Consider the following 18397-nt stretch of genomic DNA (forward strand, 5'->3'; position numbering starts at 1 on the left):
CCTCTGGTATCTTTTGTTAGGGGATAAATATGTCATGAATGATCCATTATCTGGGAAGATCACAAAACCTCACCAGTGATCCACAGCAAGAACCTGGTGAGTGTACACACACTTTTGCACAGAACCACATGCACACTTACAAGACGGAAGCAAGAGAGAGTTCTGCAGCAGCCGGGATGCTACGAGTTTAAAAGGAAATTGATCTGGAAAGAAAGGTTTAATGCAGAGCTACAAGCAACCGTCTATTCATATCAGAAAGCAGAATGATCAAAATACAGTGGTGCACCTGAAACTCAGACTGACCACCTTCAATAAACAAGGGGAGTTGGAGATGGGAATGGGATAATATTTGACTCTGGAATCAGTGCCAGGAAATGGACCAGAGCTCTCTCTTCTCTAAGAGTGGGAAGCACCACTTGAATTAAGTCATGCAGCCAGGATGTTGAGCCCTCACCCAGATTCCAATAATGCAGTCAAATGAGTGGCCTTCAAGACATGCCAAATACCAACCATTTCATACATTCCTGCAATTACTTCTGTTCTGCAGGAAATGAATACTGCCAGTTCTCCACATACAAAGGCCCATTCTGCATTTAGCATTCGCTCCACTTTTTACCAAACTCACGTTGGAACAGAAATGCCCCTCTACGTTACATGCCACTTTCACTTTCTTTGATTGTCAGATTTTACTATTAGTCTCCACACTGCATGCCGGTTTCACTTCCTTTGATCTCTTGCTTTTATGGTACTGTCTGCATAGATTTATGGCCATTCAGGGGTGACTCTGCAGCCCGGGGTATCTGAATGTGGTTTGGAGCCACATCTTTTCTGTTCCAGGGTGGATCTGGTAAAGCAACAGAGCAAATGCTAGATGCAGAATGGGCCTAAGTACCACTATACTGGTGCAAAAGTCTGGCAAAATTAAACACTGATTTTCTTCTAGCCAGGAAACCTCTAAAACTCTATTTACAGAAAAGTTAAATAAAATGAAAATTCACCTGCACAGACATTCATAAATGCAAACTATGCCATTTGAACCCTCCACTCCGGCCCTCTGTTTCCACAGCACTTCTACTCACCCGAGCCTTGTCATTTCTGCTGCTGTTGGCTCATCACTGGCACAAACCATAACGGCCCAACAAGCATTTCTTCTGACTTCATCATTCCTTGAATGGAGGAGTTTAATAAGAGGCTCGAGCCCACCCATGTTCCGTAACTACAAAGACAAATAAAAAAACTGCTTGCCAAAATTTACCTTCATTCAGGTACGAAGCACTTGGCAACAATCAAGACTGAGCTATTAAAGCTGTGTCTGAGCCGGTGCGTCCACACGTACTTCTGTCCTGCATAAGGAGAACCCATCTGCCCCTCTTGGCATAGAAAAACACTGGGATTACATACAAGTGCCCTGCTTTAGTATGATGGAGCAGATTGGGATGCTTTCTTATGCTAAACCCACCAGTGAGGAAGGGCTCCAGCTGGCTACCAGATATAGCTAACTTCTAAGCACTCTTTCCATCACCAAGGTCATTTTTGTTCATGAACCAATTGCCCTGTAAGCTGTTGCTTACCTTGCATTGCACACCACAGGGCTAGGTGTACACAGTTCAGCATAATGTGCTTTTCTTTATTAGGTGTCTGGTTTTTAAATTCAATAATCTTTTTTCCCCTTTGTTCTAATGCCTCCCTTCCCAGTCCTTATTGCAGCTTTTGTCTATGGTTCTTCACTGTCACAGCCTTACCACTCCCATCTTGTTTTGATTCTTTACCTGTTTGCTTCCATGCTTCTGCTGCATATGCTTACCTGATCCACACTACAGCAAAACTCTATGAGCTCCCAAATGCCTCTGGCCACAGTTGAACCCAAGAGCTAAGCAACAGTGGGGCCTTCCATTCTGACTTTGGTTCAGCCTTTTAAGTAACTCATGTGCCATCCTTTGTCACTTGATTCCACACGATATACATATAAAGATTCATCTCAGTGCGCATGTTTGGGAAGTTGGAGTTTATGTGATTTAAAATAAAATATTCCCCACAAAAATGTTCATATACTAGAATATTTGAGTCCTTGTATTTATAAAGTATACTAGTTCACAGTGCATTAAAAAAATCCTTCTAGTGACTTAAACCTTCCACCTTTCCCAAATGTGGCTGACAGACAAGACTGCATTTCTGCTTTTCCGAGGGCCTGCTACAAACTGACCTACGCACATATAATAAAGAGCCACAAGTGAATAGACCTTTCCCAGACAGACATGATAAAATGTATTCATTCAAGATGGACTCAAAATAGAAAACGAATCAGGGTTTTGTAATTAAAAAAATTCAAAACAAGCAACATTTTGTATATACCTCACCTCAGCTCTTGCGTCGGCATCGCAACCGACTGCAGCCACCGTGAGGGCTGCAGTGCTTTGTACTAGGCTGTTGGAGGAATGGAGCGGTTCGACAATTGCACTCATAACGCCATGGCTCTGGATGCTGAGGCGCAATGGCTCCTGGGAGGCCAGGTTTGTGAGAACTGTGGCAGCACTAGCCACAGCCCCATCTCTCTTGGAACTGAGAACACCAATCAAGGGCTCAATGCCGTCGGCTTCCGCAACAGCACTAGAAAAGTGGATAACAGCCAAACATTTGTTAATTTGAACACCAGGAGAGCACCTCAAAGGTATTCAATTGTAAATCATATCAATGGCTGTACCTTTTCCAAACCAGATAAAGGAAATGGCTGAATAACTTTTTATTCAATGTCCACTGAAGTCAGTGAGCGTAGAAGCACGAAACTCTGCTTAGGATTTTACTCAAAACACAAAAACAACCATGTAGAACACCTTAATAAATTCACAATGAACTTATTAAAAAAATAATGAATTAAGTGTTGTGCTTTTTATAAATTGCATATGCATTTGAAAACTCTGCCAATATAAATTATGACTTACCTAATACAGCAGCAAACACACATTCAACATCAACATTACTAAAACATGGCAACGTTACAGAAAGATCCAGTTACCAAGTCCAGCACAAGGAATACTCCCAGTAGTTGTATATTTATAAATTCCAATCACGCTGGTGATCCAAAAAGGTGGTGAGTGGTCCCTCAGTGACATTAAGTGCCATCTCTGTGCATTTCGTGCCATCAGACTGCAAGGCTTTACACTCTAAGTGTGCAAGTTAGAGAATCGTGAGACAGTGTCTGGTGCTGCGTGGCCTACCTATCTTGGATGGGGTGTGTGTAGTGGTGGGAGCCTGAGGTTCGTTGCGAGGAAGGGGTTTGACCGCTACTGGAAACAGGGTGATTGGCTGCTGCTGTAGTTGGTATCCTGCGTTACATTGGGGCTTGTGGGCAGGGACACACCTATGGGGGCCATTTTGCCCTTTCCATTGTATGGGCATCTATGGGCTATGCTGTGGGGTTTGATGGCATAATTTTCTATTGGTTCTGGAGGGTGTTCTTTGGTTGGGATGCCTTAGGGAGCCCTGGGTCCACCCCTTTCCCCACTGGTGCAGCAACTTGTCCTGATACTGTTCCACATCATTGCCACACTGACACCTGGTTGGGGTGCAGCATTGCTCAGGTGCTCTGCTGGTGCACCTCAGAAAAACTCCACTGAGATACACCCTGTGTGCTTTCCCCCTCCTGAATTGTGCTGTCAGAGAGTTGCTTCTTCGATACAAGAATGTGCTGTTCACCAAATATAAAGCCACAGCACCTTTTATACACAGACTACTACTTAGACACTTTTAATGCTACCTCTCCAGGGAACCTGCCTGAGATGATTTACAAAATAAAAATAATAAAAAACAGACATTGAAAGTTATTAATTAACGTCCAACATTATAGACAGCTAGATTCAAACCCAGTAGTACCCTATAGACCAACATGAATTTTGGGGCATAAGCTTTCGAGTCAAAGCTCCCTCTGACAAAGGGAGTTCTGGCTCTCAGAAGCTTATAACCAGAAAACTGTGTTGGTCTTGCAGTTTCTGCTGGACTCGAATCTAGTTGATCTACTGCAGACCACCCCAGCTACCCTATGAAACATTACAGACAGTAGATTTCTGATTCTTCCACATCTTCAATTTGGACTGCTTCTAATAGCAGCATGCACCAGTGAAACCACCTCTTTCCAGTGGAGTTCTTCTATATGCCTTCATAATATTGTTCTTGTAAACAACATAAGGCATATGCCCAACTGACTAGCATTTCATAGTGATTTTATACCAGGCTCATCTGTTTGTTAAACAAAACTTGGCAGAGCTGTTAGCACAGGAAATATACAGATGGAAATCTCAGTTACCCATGTGCTTTCTTATTTATAACTGTGCTTTAAACTATTTTTGTCTTTACCCCTAAATGGGGGGAAATGGCTACTCCTATTCCCCATTTTAAACAATGGTTTTAAAATAGCTGTAATATTGATTCACGTACTTATTACATGTCTCCACACTTCATCTGGGGTGCCTGAAGTTTGGTTTTCAGGTGGTCTCCCATTGAGCTTACAGGGGCAGGCTGGCTTACATTCACTACTGCCTCATGTGTCCTTCAGAGAAGTCCATAACAACAAAGCATCATGGTCCAAACCAGGGGTCATTTCCTGCCGGAACGTGCTGAAACGGCACTCCGGCAGTAAGGAGCCCAGGGGTGGGGCCCCCCGCTGCCTTTCCTGACCTACCCGCCCAGGTGGACAGGCTAGGGAAGGCCTGCAGCCCCCCCCCCCGCTGCCTGTGGGGATTTAAATGCCTTTTCCCCCCTTCCCCATCTGGGGAAGGGAAGAAAGACATTCTAAACATGCCTGGGTTCCCTGCCCGATCTTCTCCAGGTGAACTGTAGCCGCGAGGCACCTGGAGAAGATCAGGCAGGGAATGCAGGCATGTCTGCCTGCCCTTCCCTTCCTTTCTCCAGCCAGCCCTCCACGGCGGGTTGGCTGGGGAGGGGAAGGGGAGGCGGGCAGACAGGCCCCCTTTTCCCCCTGAGCCTCTTCGCTTTTGCGGAGAAATTTAGGGAAGTGGCGGGGGATTTAAATGCCTTTCTTTCCCTTCCCCAGATGGGAGAACATGCCCGAGTTCCCTGCCCAATCTTCTCCAAGTACCCCATCAGGGGGTGTGGCATATGCAAATGACTTATGCGAATGAGCTCCTGCACCTCTTTTTCTACGAAATGACCCCTGCATGTGACTATTTTATTTTAACCTTGTGGTTAAAGGCTGCCTTTAACACCCCATTTAAGAAATCCTCTCCCAAATCATTGCTTGCAGAGTCAGAATTCGTTGATCAACAACCTTAGGTGCTGACACCACAACAGTACTGATAATTAAATATTCAGGCTATTCCTTATGCCCAAGAACAAAGAGTAGGAAAAAGCATTTTAGGACTAAGGACGAAGCATTTTAGGACTAAGACGTGCCAGTCTGTGTCAGCCTCTGGATTCCCTGTCTGATTAAGTGACCTTCAAGCGGCAGCCCAGTAGAAAGTATCTAGGTGTAGATAAGGGAAGGAAAGACAAACAGTATTGTGGCTGGAGTCTGCTGCAGGCCTCCTGACCAGGATGAAGAGAAAGACGCTGCCCTCCTTGAACAGCCTGACGAGGTATCCAAACAACATGACCAGGTAATTATGGGTGACTTCAATTTCCCTTATGTGTGGTGGGAGACAAACTCTCCAAAGCATCCACAGTCATGCACACTCTCAACTTGTCTGGCTGATAACTTCCTTCATCAGATGGTGGCGGAGTCTACGAGGAGCTTGGGGTACAGGTGGACTGTAAGTTAAATATGAGGAGCCAATGTGATATGGTGACAAAAAGGCTAATGTGATCTTGGGGTGTATTAACAGAGGCATAGTATCCAAATCGCAAGATTTCATAGTCCTGCTGTACACTGCATTGGTCAGGCCGCACCTGGAATATTGTGTACAGTTCTGGAGGCCTCACTTCAAAAAGGTTGTGGACAGAATGAAGCAGGTGCAGAGGAGAGCGACGAGGATGATCGGGGGCGGGGGCGGGGGGACTAGAGACCAAGCCCTATGAGGAAAGGCTGAGGGACTTGGGAATGTTCAGTCTGGAGAAGAGGTGGTTGAGGAGGGACATGATTGCTCTCTTAGGTATTTGAAGAGCTGTCACTTAGTGGAGGGCAGGGAGCTGTTCCTGTTGGATTGGACTCGCAATCATGGGTTTAAATTAAGGGTGGGAAGGTATTAGGAAAAACTTTTTTACAGTAAGAGTTGTTCAACAGTGGAATCAGCTGCCTAGGGAGGTGGTGAGCTCCCCCTCACTCGCAGTCTTTAAGCAGCGGCTAGACAAACACTTGTCAGGGATGCTCTAGGCTGATCCTTCATTGAGCAGGGGGTTGAACTAGATGGCCTGTATGGCCCCCTCCAATGCTGAGATTCTATGATTCTATAAGCTTCATTTTAGATGTGAGTCCCAACAGTTTAGGAATTCTCTTTACTGAAAGGTAGGTGTACACAGGACTGAAGTCTATGCAAAAATGTCCATTTCGATCTCAGGGTTCATGCTCCAGCATCCAGAGGCAAGGCAGCTTCTTTGTCCTCTATTGTCTAAAAAACCAGAACGTTATAGAAGCAAGAAGTAACCACCCCAATAGGTGATGTAAATTCCTGGTGATGTAGACTTAATTGGTACTCTGTTCAGTTACAATATCTTCAGGAGGCATGAATGCCAAGAAGCCAGTCCTGGTACCTCCTTATAGGTCACAGAATGCAGGTAGCTGCATTGGTCCAAAACGAAATGCAAAACTAAAATTCATTTAAACATTTTGATTAGGACCATCCAAAATAATATAAAACAACATGTAAGGTTCCAAAAAAATTCTACACTGGATGCAGATAAGAGACCTTAAAGAAGAGAGTTGGAAACATTTCTTACTACTGCTACTACCCTTTTACATTCACCCTGATAAAGAGAACGTGAAAGATGGCAAACTGTTTTGTGTTATTTTGGTTAATCCTAATAAAAGCTGTTGTATCGCTTTTGTTTTCAGACACAGATATTCATGTTCCATGTAACAGAATTCATATTTAAAGGCTAAATCCTTAGTACATAATTACATAATGGCATATGCTTCCAATACACTTAAGAATATAAAACTGGTTGTTTTCATGTGACCTTTGCATAATAGCACATATGGGGCTGGTCATAGACAGGCCAGAATACAGGAATCTTCAAGTGCCTTGTGCCAGTCTTTTCCTCTTGTGAAAATTACCGTTAAAAAGCTTCTGAGCACCAGCCCTACACAAGAATTACCCTCCCGTACCGAGATTTTAGTCCAATAGTGGATTTGTACCAAGGTTTGCAATTACCACAATCATAGATGCTGGAAGAAAGTTCCACAGGCAGGACTTCCAGTTTTTGGCGGCTTGCAAGCAGGTGCACTCCACCTAAGCTCTAATGGGAGCACCCTGTAAAATGTGCCGATGGGGAGGGGTAAAAGTTGATCTCGGACCCCCTCAACCCCTTGTAGGGGGGTCGTAGCCTGGGGCACGTGAGGTCCCTCTCCCGAGGCTTATGCCAAGGGTTTGATGTTCCTTTGCCCCGATAGGTTCTCGTGGCATAGAGCCAGCGATGGCACTAAGAGGCGCACACCGGGTAGAGTGCGCAAGTGAACTACAGAAAATGATCTTTCCTACCTTCTGATGAAGCGCAAGCAAAATGTGAGTTGATCCACGTCATAACAAGCAATTGCTTAAACAGCAGCAGTAAAGCCGCCCCAAAGCCCGAAACAAGCGGAGAGGGAGGGGAATACCCGACCCTGATAAAACTGAGTTTAAAAAGTAGGGACTGAGAGGGCGGCTTGAAGGAAGCGAAAATCCGATGCAGTGTTGAGCAGACTAGCAAGAAAGCGATAAAATAACAGCTTCTCAGAGACTTTTGGAAACTTTGTTAATGTAAACAATGACGCAGCGAGCAGAAAAAATGGGGGCCAAAGGGAAACTAAAAACAGGAACTGCCAGCTCATCACTGCTGGCCATTAAACCAGAAGTAACCATAGACTTTCCTAAAATGATTGTGGCCGCTTTGCGCCCTATGCTGGACCAGATGATCAACCTTAATGACAAGTTTGATACATTGCAAAAAGAACTCAAAGGAAACACAGCAACAACAGAGAAGATAGTGAAGAAGCTGATTGACCCTGTGCTTAAAGTGGAAAAGACCTTAAAGCAACAACAGAAAGCAACAGAGGCATCTGAGAAAGTGGAAGGCAACAAAGATGCAGAGGATGAAGAAGATAAAGACTGGGAAAGTTCTGACATCATCTCGAAGAGCGTGGCAGAATTGTTGGGCTTTGAAGCAGAATTAGGGGCTGTTGCTCCTAAGCCTATAAAAACGAAACGGCTTTTTGATAAAATGAAACTTAGAAGAAAGAAATAAGCAAAACAGATTAATTTTGATATCTGGTTGTTTACTTTTAACATATAATTTTAAAAGCTAGAATGTACACACTACAGAAGACTATGATGGAGATTGCTTGATTTATAACTTTATATCTTTAAAATACTCCTTTTGCTATATGATACTAGGGAAGTATCAATCATTTTAAACTTATGTAGAAATTATCCTTGCTACTCTATATTTTAGGTTCTATCCATCTCCCCAACCCTGTAGATTTGTAGCTTAGAAAAGCAAAATAAATTTGTTTTAAAAGAAAAGAAAAAAAGAAAGTTCCTCAGGCTGTCACTAGGGGCCAGTGTTAAGTCACTTTACAACAACAAAGGCTAACTAGTTTATTCCACAATAATTATTTAAACCCACCTAACCGATGAAAAATGTTTGTACTCTTATTAATGAGCTCTAATTTTAAATAGGACTCAGCAGAACATTTACAATGTGTGAATACATTCAGTAAATATGTGAATATTTTGCATTTTTGTACACAAGGCTTATGTGCTGCTGTGCTGCTCTGGAAACAATATTCTTTGTGCTAGCACTCCCCCCCCCCATCTAGTTGGTGGATTTTTGCAAGCGAGATGCCACCTGTGGTCTCGCTTATCAGAGAAGACTTAAATTTGCTTTTTTTGTGTTTATACTTGGGTAATTATACTCATATAACATTTCATGAAATCTCTGAGTGTGTTCCAGGATGTCTGATGAATTATGTCTACAGAACTAATGTAATTCCTGAATGGCTAAAGAATCCTCAAACCAGCTACACTTTGCCCAAAGCATTTCTGCAACTGAACTGAAGTATCATGGTATAATGGAAGGAGAAGAGTATTTACCTTGACCCTTGCATCTAATTATTTTGAAGAAATCTCAATTTCAACTAGTACAAATGCCTGCTCAAAAACGGCTTGTGAGGGTTCCTGCCATCTTTTTTCCTTGGACATATATGGAATGCCAAACAATTCCTTATCCATTGCTATCAGCAGATGGCTTCAAGAAATTACAGCAGTAAAAAGATTTCAGCAGTTGCATGGGGACTGTCATTCCTCTGATCCACTTGACACTGAAAGATGTTTGGTTTCTGGTTCCAGTGTTATGCTGTAGGACGCTTGAAGGCTGTGCTCCATTCTCAGGGCTTTTATCTTTATTTATTTCCTATTTTTATCAGTTTCACTTGGGATTTTAATTTATTGTGTATTCTGTTGTTCTCATCATGTTTGGTGGTTTTGAAAGCGCTAGCTCGCTTTCCTCCTTTTCCTTGTTAATTGGGCTGTTGGGAGGATGAGATATTTCTCAGTAAGGGAGAGTTTTAAGTGCTTGGCAGAAGGCTGATTGATATTTTAATACTCCTATTTATTATTGGTAGTTAGGAGTTGGTGAGTTTAGTTCAGCCAGGTTATTTACAACTTGCATGGATGTGTGTGTGTGTCCTCCCTTAAGTACCTCCTTTAAAATTCTGGTGAAGGTTGTTTAGAGGAAGTTATGTTATTTTATTTAATCTGTTACAATGTGGAAACTTCCATAAAGATAGATCAAGGTGGAAACTGAGTGTGGTGGGTTAGTTTATGTTCTTGGTTCATGGGATGGTTTATGATCTTGTACCTATATTTGGTATTTAGAATTTACTCCTATTTACATAGATAGTAATTAAAGAGTAATTAAAGCTATTAGAGATTTGAACATTTGGGGAATTCATTGGCTGAAATGAATTAATTAGTTTATGGACTAGATTTTGGAGTCGTACTGAAAGATGCTTGTCTTGAAACAGCAACGGTTCCTACTGTGTTGCATTTGCCATAAGGGGTCATTTCGTAGAAAAAGAGGTGCAGGAGCTCATTAGCATAACTCATTCTGATGGATTCAACTATTCCCAAGAAACCCATTTTCAGTTAAGGTCAGATCTACGTGGTGTTTTTGGGAACATTTTATGACATAAAGGGTGAAATTCTAAAAATGAAAAAACCTTTGATCCTGGAGGGAGATATGGACAGACTGAAAACTGTACATAGTTCAGTTGTGTTAGCTGTTGGCCAAAGCAATTCCAATACCACAAATACAAATAGAATACAATAAGACAAAAGGGCAGTTTAAAAACCTTCAAAGAATGCTAGAGACAGGATATAGCAAAATTCTGGTCCTGTGGTCACTTCAGTCTTGCTCTTCTAGAAGACAAGTATGCCTACAGATCTCCTGATGTGTCCAGTCCATGACAAGTGGCTCTTCTACTTCTACCATTCCCAGCCACTCCAAGCAGAGTCATGCCCTCTTCTAAATCCACTGACTTCAATGGATGTAAAAGGATGTAATCCTATTTAGGACTGCACTGTGTGTCTGTTGGATGAGAACATCCATTCTCTCTTGCTGCCCTTTCTGCACAAATCTCATTCCTGAGCAAGATTCCACCTCTCTCTTTTCCTTTAAATTCCTTCTTTGAGTCCTGCCTTTTCTGTGAAGCCTTTGGCTTACCTTCTTGGTACCTGTTCTAGATTAAAATGAAGCCTATATGTCTTTTGCTCTCTTTGGCTGCTTCCACATGGGGAGTTTTCCCTGCATGGAAAGCAGGAAAAAAAACCAGTAAAAAAAAGAGTGTCCAGACAATCTTTGCATGACTTTTTGGGCTCCCATTTTTTTTCTCCTTTACTCCAGAGAAAATAACAAAGTTTGATTCCAGTGGCACCTTTAAGACCAACAAAGTTTTATTCAAGGTATAAGCTTTCGTATGCACACACATTTCTCCAGATACATGCATAAAAGCTTATACCTTGAATAAAACTTTGTTGGTCTTAAAGGTGCCACTGGAATCAAACTTTGTTCTGCTGCTTCAGATCAACATGGCTGCCCACCAGGAATCTATCTCCAGAGAAAACAGAAATCTCAGTTTTTCTAGAGTAAACAGGAAACTGCAAGAAGACTGCAGGTGGAACATCCCAGGTAGCCACTATGGGGGGGAGGGCAGAGCTAAGCTCTGCCTTCAGAACGACAGTGCTAAGTTCTGTAAACACACTGTGCCTTTCATCCCTTTAAAGGGCTTTTTCCTTTTCCCTCCCAAGGCGCATTGTAGTGTAACAGCATGGATAAGTGGAAGTGAGGGGAAAAGAAATGTTTCTGGGTTAGAGAAGAGGGTCCCAGTGAAATCACTGTTATGTTTGTGCATAGGTGTGATGAGGAAAGGGAAAGGAACAGGGTAGGGGTACTGGCAGAAGTGATAGGGAACAAGGGTGTGTGGACACCCATTCCTGCACCCCTTGCTGCTGTAGTGGGGGGAACATGTTCACACCCTCCATGTGGGTCCAGTCTTCATCATTCTCCCTTCCTTGAGTTGCCTTTCTTACAGCCAGCATTATATTGTAAATTCTGCAAGCAAAAACTTTAATTTCTTTGTTTTATTGACTAAAATAGTATTTTGTCGAAGGCTTTCACACCTGGAGTTCATTAGTTGTTGTAGATTTTCCAGGCTGTATGGCCGTGGTCTTGGCATTGTAGGACCTGATGTTTCACCAGCAGCTGTGACTGGCATCCTCAGAGGTATGACACAGAAAGATGGAGTACTCTCTGTGTTAACATTGACTAATAAAATAATATTGCCTTTCCTCTTGGCTCAAGGAGACTCTTTTTGCCTATGAAACTCTGTAAAACACTATGTTTCTCTGTAAAGCATGCATGTTTCACTTCTATTATTAAAGTGGCTGGCCCCTACTATAGTCATGGCAGCAGCAGACACCTACAAACAAGTAAAGATCTCTGCATACATGGGAACGGACACAGAAAGATAAAAGACTCTCAAAGATAGCCTGATGAGGACCGAGCATGCCCAGAAGGCACCAAACATTGAACACAAGAGTCTGCTAAAATGGGAGGAGGGGGAATTAACCTGCTTTAGCCCCTGAGAGTTTAGAGAATGCTGGAGGGGAAATTGCTCTCCCCTCCCCTTATGAGCCACCAGTTTACAAAGAGTAATTTAAAAAAACCTAAGTAACCAGTTCAGGCCAATTCAACCTTAATAATTATGTGGTGGCAACTGTTCCCAAAACATTATGTTATTTTTAATTTTAAAAAATGACACAACTAACCAAACAAACAAACAAACAAACATTCTGGCAAGTTCCATGTAGTGAAGAACACATAGTGGTAACGTTACCATAAATAATTAATTTATGGTGGTAATTTAAACCCTGTATAACATTATTCTAATCTTCATTTCACAGTAGCTGTTTCTGCAAGCAAAGGTTTTGGAACTTGTTAAAATATAAATAGTGCTAATGATGCCGCTGCTTTTGTCATTTTACATTTAACTGCTTGTCCAACACTTACATACATCCTGAATTCATAAAAGGTAACACCTGACTGCTGCCCCCCCATAACATAGGGCACCAGCAAGAGCGAGTGGAACAATGACCAATAGATGGCAGTGCTGCCGTAAATTAATACCAGCCAGGAACACAGTGACCAGCCTGTTAAACCAGTAATCTGAACATTTACCTTGAAGGCCAGGTATAGCTTTGATTATTTTGTAATTGGATTGATGGGGAATAAACCAATACAGAGTTGAGACTGCTAAAGAGACATGTACACGCTCTGCAGGAGTGAAAGAGTCTCCTTAGAGACAGATTTTCAGTCAAGCTTGGAATGTACCACTGAGTCTTGCTGCTGCACGCCTCCTATTCTACTTGTTTGGGGGGGGGGGGCGGACTGGACGGAATACACTCTTTGTTTTGCAGGTTGTAAGCCTGGTTCAACATTCTTCAAAGAAATTGGGTTCTGACTGTTCCCTCAAATACTTGACCTTGTCCGTGTGTAGCAACCTTGTTTATCGTATTATAGTTGTACACAGTCTTTCTTCCACCATGGATCTCAAAGTAGAGTATCTTACACAAAACTCCTGGGTCTCCCATCTAGGCAACGACAAGACCCAGGCCTATTTTGCTTCAGCTGAAGCCCTGTTCAGGTGTTGATTCTGGCAATCCGCCTGCACATTAGGGAAGATTGGGTTATGTGCGATCCTGTTGATATACATAGTTGCCATTTTGTGTGAATAGGACAGCACATCTATTTTCCAGCTTCAGTACATGCATGCATGTATCCTCACAAGTATGGGTTTCTGATCATCCACTCCAAAGCTGAGAAAATACACAGGTTGCCTTATTCACACAAAATGGTGACTGCATACGTCAAGAGGACCGTGCATAGCACAATATCCCCTTACATGTAGTTGGATCACCAAAATTGTTAACAACCAGACAGGGATAGATTTGCTACATCAGGTGACTTTAAGTTACGCTGTGGGACCACAAGTTGTATCTTGTGTTGTAAATGAAGCATCAATTTATATTCAGAGGCATGCTGCTGAATACAGAGGTTCTATTTAACGATCTCAGTTACCGATGGCCCTGACTTCCATGAATTTGCATAATCTCTTTCTAAAGCCATCTAAACGAGTGACCTGTATAGCCCAGGCTAGCCAAATCTCATCAGATCTCAGACTAAGTAGGATCAGCCCTGGTTAGTACCTGGATGGGAGACCACCAAGGAAGTCCAGGGTTGCTATGCAGAAGCAGGCAATGGCAAAGCCACCTCTGCTTTGTCTCTTGCCTTGAAAAGCATAAGGGGTTGCCATTAAGTTGGCTGCAACTTGATGGCAACCCCCCCCCCCAATACAAAACTAGCAACCATCACTGTATCCATTAGCAGTGAATTCCCAGAGTGAATTTCTGTATTCTGTGAAGTAATACTTCCTTTTGCCTGTCCTGAATCCACCATCCCTATGCAGTAGATCAGGAAGAGGCATTTTCAAACTAGATTAATCATGCAAGTCTTTTTTTTTAAGACACATACTTTCCAACATAAACACTGTTTATATCCCATTATATGAATGCCATATTCCATTATATGAGTTTTATACAGTGAAAAAGCATAACATTTCAGACAATTCAGACATGTTGTATAAAATGCATTGCTCTGACTAAGTGTGCATATATGCTTCTAACAAGATCACATATTGCGGTCAAGTAGGTTGGTGACCCATCAAAATGATTTGTAATAAAAGATAATCAGTCTTCCTCAATTAAGTTAGCTACTATATGTTCTTGTCATAAAAAGATTTATCGGTTTTCTGGTGGCTCTATGGTTTGACATTAAGAATACAGAATCTACTGGATAAGAGATCTAATATGCTTATAATAAAGTGTTTATATTCTGAATCTTCCCATTCTGGAGTAGAATATCCCAAATGTCATTTTAACTGCAGATCTGCACCCTTATAATGCTATTATTCCAGGGCAGGGCTGGTTTGAAGTAAAACATGATAAAGTATTCAATGAAGAAACACACATTTATAATTCTTTCCAAATCAAAATTATTTTGTAGCTAATGCTTTACACTGTTATGGAAGCAACCCTAAGCAGATCTCCTCAGAAGTAAGTTCCATTTTATTCAATGGGGCTTACTCCCAGGAAATTGAATTTAGGATCACAGCCTATAAGGCAATTCTGGCCTCACGAGCTCTGATGATATCACTATATCTGTTTTCTAACAGTTGTGTAAATAAGCTACTCATGTTGACCTTCAGCCTATATGGTAGAATGGGGGGAGGTGTCCCAGGTATTTGGGCATATTCAAATTGTGATGGGTATGGAGACAAAATAGCTTTATTTCCAAGCGGTTTGACCCTGAAGCACATGTGATGACTGTTGCCAGTTACCTGGTATCTGGATCCCTTGAGCATACCTGTACAAGGTGTTACACAGGCAACCCAGACTCCTGAATGCAACATGATCCTTTAGCAGTTTCTGCCACCATCTACAGATGTTCAGCATATTCACTGGCTGCTGTAGGCCAACCCATAAATCTCCTCTCAAAAACAGTCTGAGTACATTTGTGAGACAGGGAAAAGGATCTCCCCCCCCCTCCCCCTTCTCCCTTCATTTGCAGACTGTGCCTGAGCAAAGGGCTTGTGAGGGAAAATAATCCATACAGTCTCACCGATTCAAAGAACCAATGGAAAGAAACAGTTGTATCCCACATCCACACAAATAAGCAAACAGGGAAATGCCCAATGAACTATTTCCCCACGATCATAGGTTTCTTGGTACTCAGTACCTGCAGTTCAGAGTGCAAAGGAATCAGGGGAGCCGCAGAAAAAATTAACAGGTGTCACACCAGAGGAAATTTTTCACTGACCCCCCCCTTTTTGTAATTGTGACAGATGGCCAGGTGTGACATCTTTATACTGATTTCCTTCTATTCTCCACCATGCTTATTTGCTTTTGCTCAGATCAGCTGAAAATTCCACAAAGGACTTGGCTTGTTTTCCCCAAAATAGCATAGGGGTGTAACATAAGAATCATAACTTCCTACAAGGTGAATATGCTCAGGACCTCGAGACTCAGTACGACGCTCAAGCACCACTGGAACCCAGGACCAAATTCACCACCAGCCTCCAACTTGAGCTGCAGAAAAGGGTCCTAGAGAGCAACTATACTCTCGTGAGAGTTAGCTTGCATGGGGAAAGCCTGAAATCAATTTTACAATTGCTTTTCACCTTGAGTGCAGAACCGAGCGGAACAAAGCAATTCCAGCAGGGCTGGGCCCCAGAGGCCAATAGCTAGTTCTTTATATGTGAGCCTAGCTACCATTGACATTAACTGAAGAGCCACAAGAAAGGAGTATCAGAGTCAATATCCACTGCATTCTTTCAAGGGAAAGAATAGCAGGCAGAACAATGTCTACACATGATAAATGGTGTTTCATCTGGTAATGTTAAATTAATGTCAGAGGCTATTAGAGCTGAGTGAATAATTTTGTGACATAAAATGAACCTGATGAATTACATCTCTTTCTCCTCATGGAATATCTATGAACCAATCTTTTCCCCCAGTTTTATTTATTATTTGAGATACTTCATGAAACTTTTTGCAAATGTCATTGCTTCATGTCCTTTAATATTTGAACCACCGTGCTCATTTATTCATGTACATCACATATGGTTTTATTTCTGAATGAGTGAGCTCAGTTCTTATAGCCAGGATGCCAGTGGAAATAAATGGAAGAATTAAAAAAAGGAAACATGCACATAAGTGTGCTTACAATTTGTCTCAACAAACTTTCATGCTTAACCACACGAATGCTCAATACGACCACAGCTAGAAAATTAATTGCTATTTATGCTACCTCCCTATTATTTTTATGCAGCTTTTAATGTGTAACTCTCCTAGGCAGAGTTACAAGTCCATAGAAGTCAAGGGGCTCAGAAGGGCGTTCAGGACGGCAGGCAAAGAATGCTGGTTCACATTTTTAAGACTCTCTCTCACTGAAACTGCTACTGAAAATTTTCCCTGTTTTTTGTTTCGTTTTGTTTTCCACTGCTTTGAAACTTGTGACTCTTATGGATTTATTAGTTGTGTTTTTGGGGGAGGGTTTAAGTTATTATTTTAATATATTTAGTTGTACTGTACTTTTAGCTGCCTTGTGACTCTCTGGCTAAGAATGCAGGGTAAAAATCCTCAAAATAAATAAAAGTCAGATACCTAAATTTTGATCTATCAACTGGCCCACTGCAGGAGTTGCTATCAGTTCCCCAGATAAAATTAACTATGTTCCAATTTTTTTAAAAAAAATCAGTTTTGTGTCAACCAGTGCAGAAATCTGTTGCTCTGACTGGCTCTGCTGTCCCCTAGTAGTGCTTTACTGGCTTCATGTTGTTGTTGTTGTTGTTCAGTCGCACAGTCGAATCCGACTCTCCGCGACCCCATGGACCAGATCCCGCCAGGCCCTCCTGTCTTCCGCCGTCCTCTGAAGTTTGCTCAATTTCATGTTCGTTGCATCTATGACACTGTCTAACCATCTCATCCTTTGCCGTCCCCATCTTCTTTGACCTTCAATCTTTCCCAGCATCAGGGTCTTCTCCAGTGAGTGCTCCCTTCTCACTGGGTGGCCAAAGTATTTGAGCTTCAGTTTCATTATCTGGCCTTCCAGGAAACAGTCAGGGTTGATTTCTTTTAAGATTGACTGATTTGATCTTCTTGCAATCATAGTAAGGGAAATGATAGGGTAAAACTTTAACAATGGTTGGTTAATTCGGTTGGATCCAAACATCACTTCCCCCCAACAGAAGGCATTTTGATCAGCAGAGTATGACTCTCTTGCCTTTACCCCTCCAGCTGCAGCCCACTGAGCTCCCCAAAATTCTGCGTGGGACTGCACACACAGCATGAGGAGAGAATGATAAGGGCGAATCAGCAAAATTCACCCCTCCCTTTCCCATTGGGAGGAAGTGATGCTGGAGGCATCCCACGGAGTGAGATCTAAAGCAAAGAGAAGCAACATTGTAATGAGCCAGAATACTTGGAAAGTGCACACAGGTGAAAAGGTGTCCAACAATCCTCCTAAGAACATCAGAAAAAGCCCTGCTGGATCAGACCAGTGGTCCATCTAGTCCAGCATCATATCTCACATAGTGGCCAACCAGTTCCTCTGGATGGCCAACACCAGGGCACAGAGGCCGAGGCCTTCCCCTGATATTGCCTCCTGGCACTGATATTCAGAGGTTTACTGCCTTGGAAATCCTCCATTCATCTTCCACTCACCTTGCATTGCCAAGATGGGCTGTTGTCAGATTAACTAGAGCTGTAGCGGCAGCTTCTTTTACCTCTTCATTGTCGCTGCTTAGCAACTGAACTAGCTGGGGAATTCCTTCGGGGGAGCAAAAGAAATAATTGTACCCATGCAGTTTCAAATTAGCTAGAGTAAAACTGCAGACTGGTAAACAGAACATAACACTGCTTGCAGACCATGGTTCTATTCTCCTCCATAACTGACTTACCGAGAGTTCCAGTGGTTTGTTTGCTAGCTAAATTCTCACACATAGCAGAGATTGCTTGAGCAGCAGCTATTTTAGTTCCTTCATTATCTGTTCCCAAAAGGGCTACAAGACATTTTTCAACTTCTTCTTCATGCAGGATTTTTCTATTTTCAGCTGCATATAAAAAGAACAACAACAATA

The 18397-nt window shown here is 42.4% G+C and overlaps 1 protein-coding gene across 1 annotated transcript in view; it reads right to left on the reverse strand.

Moving 5' to 3' along the window:
- The window catches only part of ARMC3 (armadillo repeat containing 3), a 72086-nt gene that overhangs the window by 21150 nt on the left and 32539 nt on the right, over positions 1 to 18397 (reverse strand). Inside the window, 4 exon segments of the mRNA XM_015406957.1 lie at positions 1080 to 1216; positions 2358 to 2607; positions 17982 to 18087; positions 18218 to 18370. Of these exon segments, the coding sequence (XP_015262443.1) occupies positions 1080 to 1216; positions 2358 to 2607; positions 17982 to 18087; positions 18218 to 18370 (646 nt within the window).

This window comes from Gekko japonicus, unplaced genomic scaffold (genome assembly GCF_001447785.1).
Source record: "Gekko japonicus isolate JY-2015 unplaced genomic scaffold, Gekko_japonicus_V1.1 scaffold1483, whole genome shotgun sequence".
NCBI lineage: Eukaryota > Metazoa > Chordata > Lepidosauria > Squamata > Gekkonidae > Gekko > Gekko japonicus.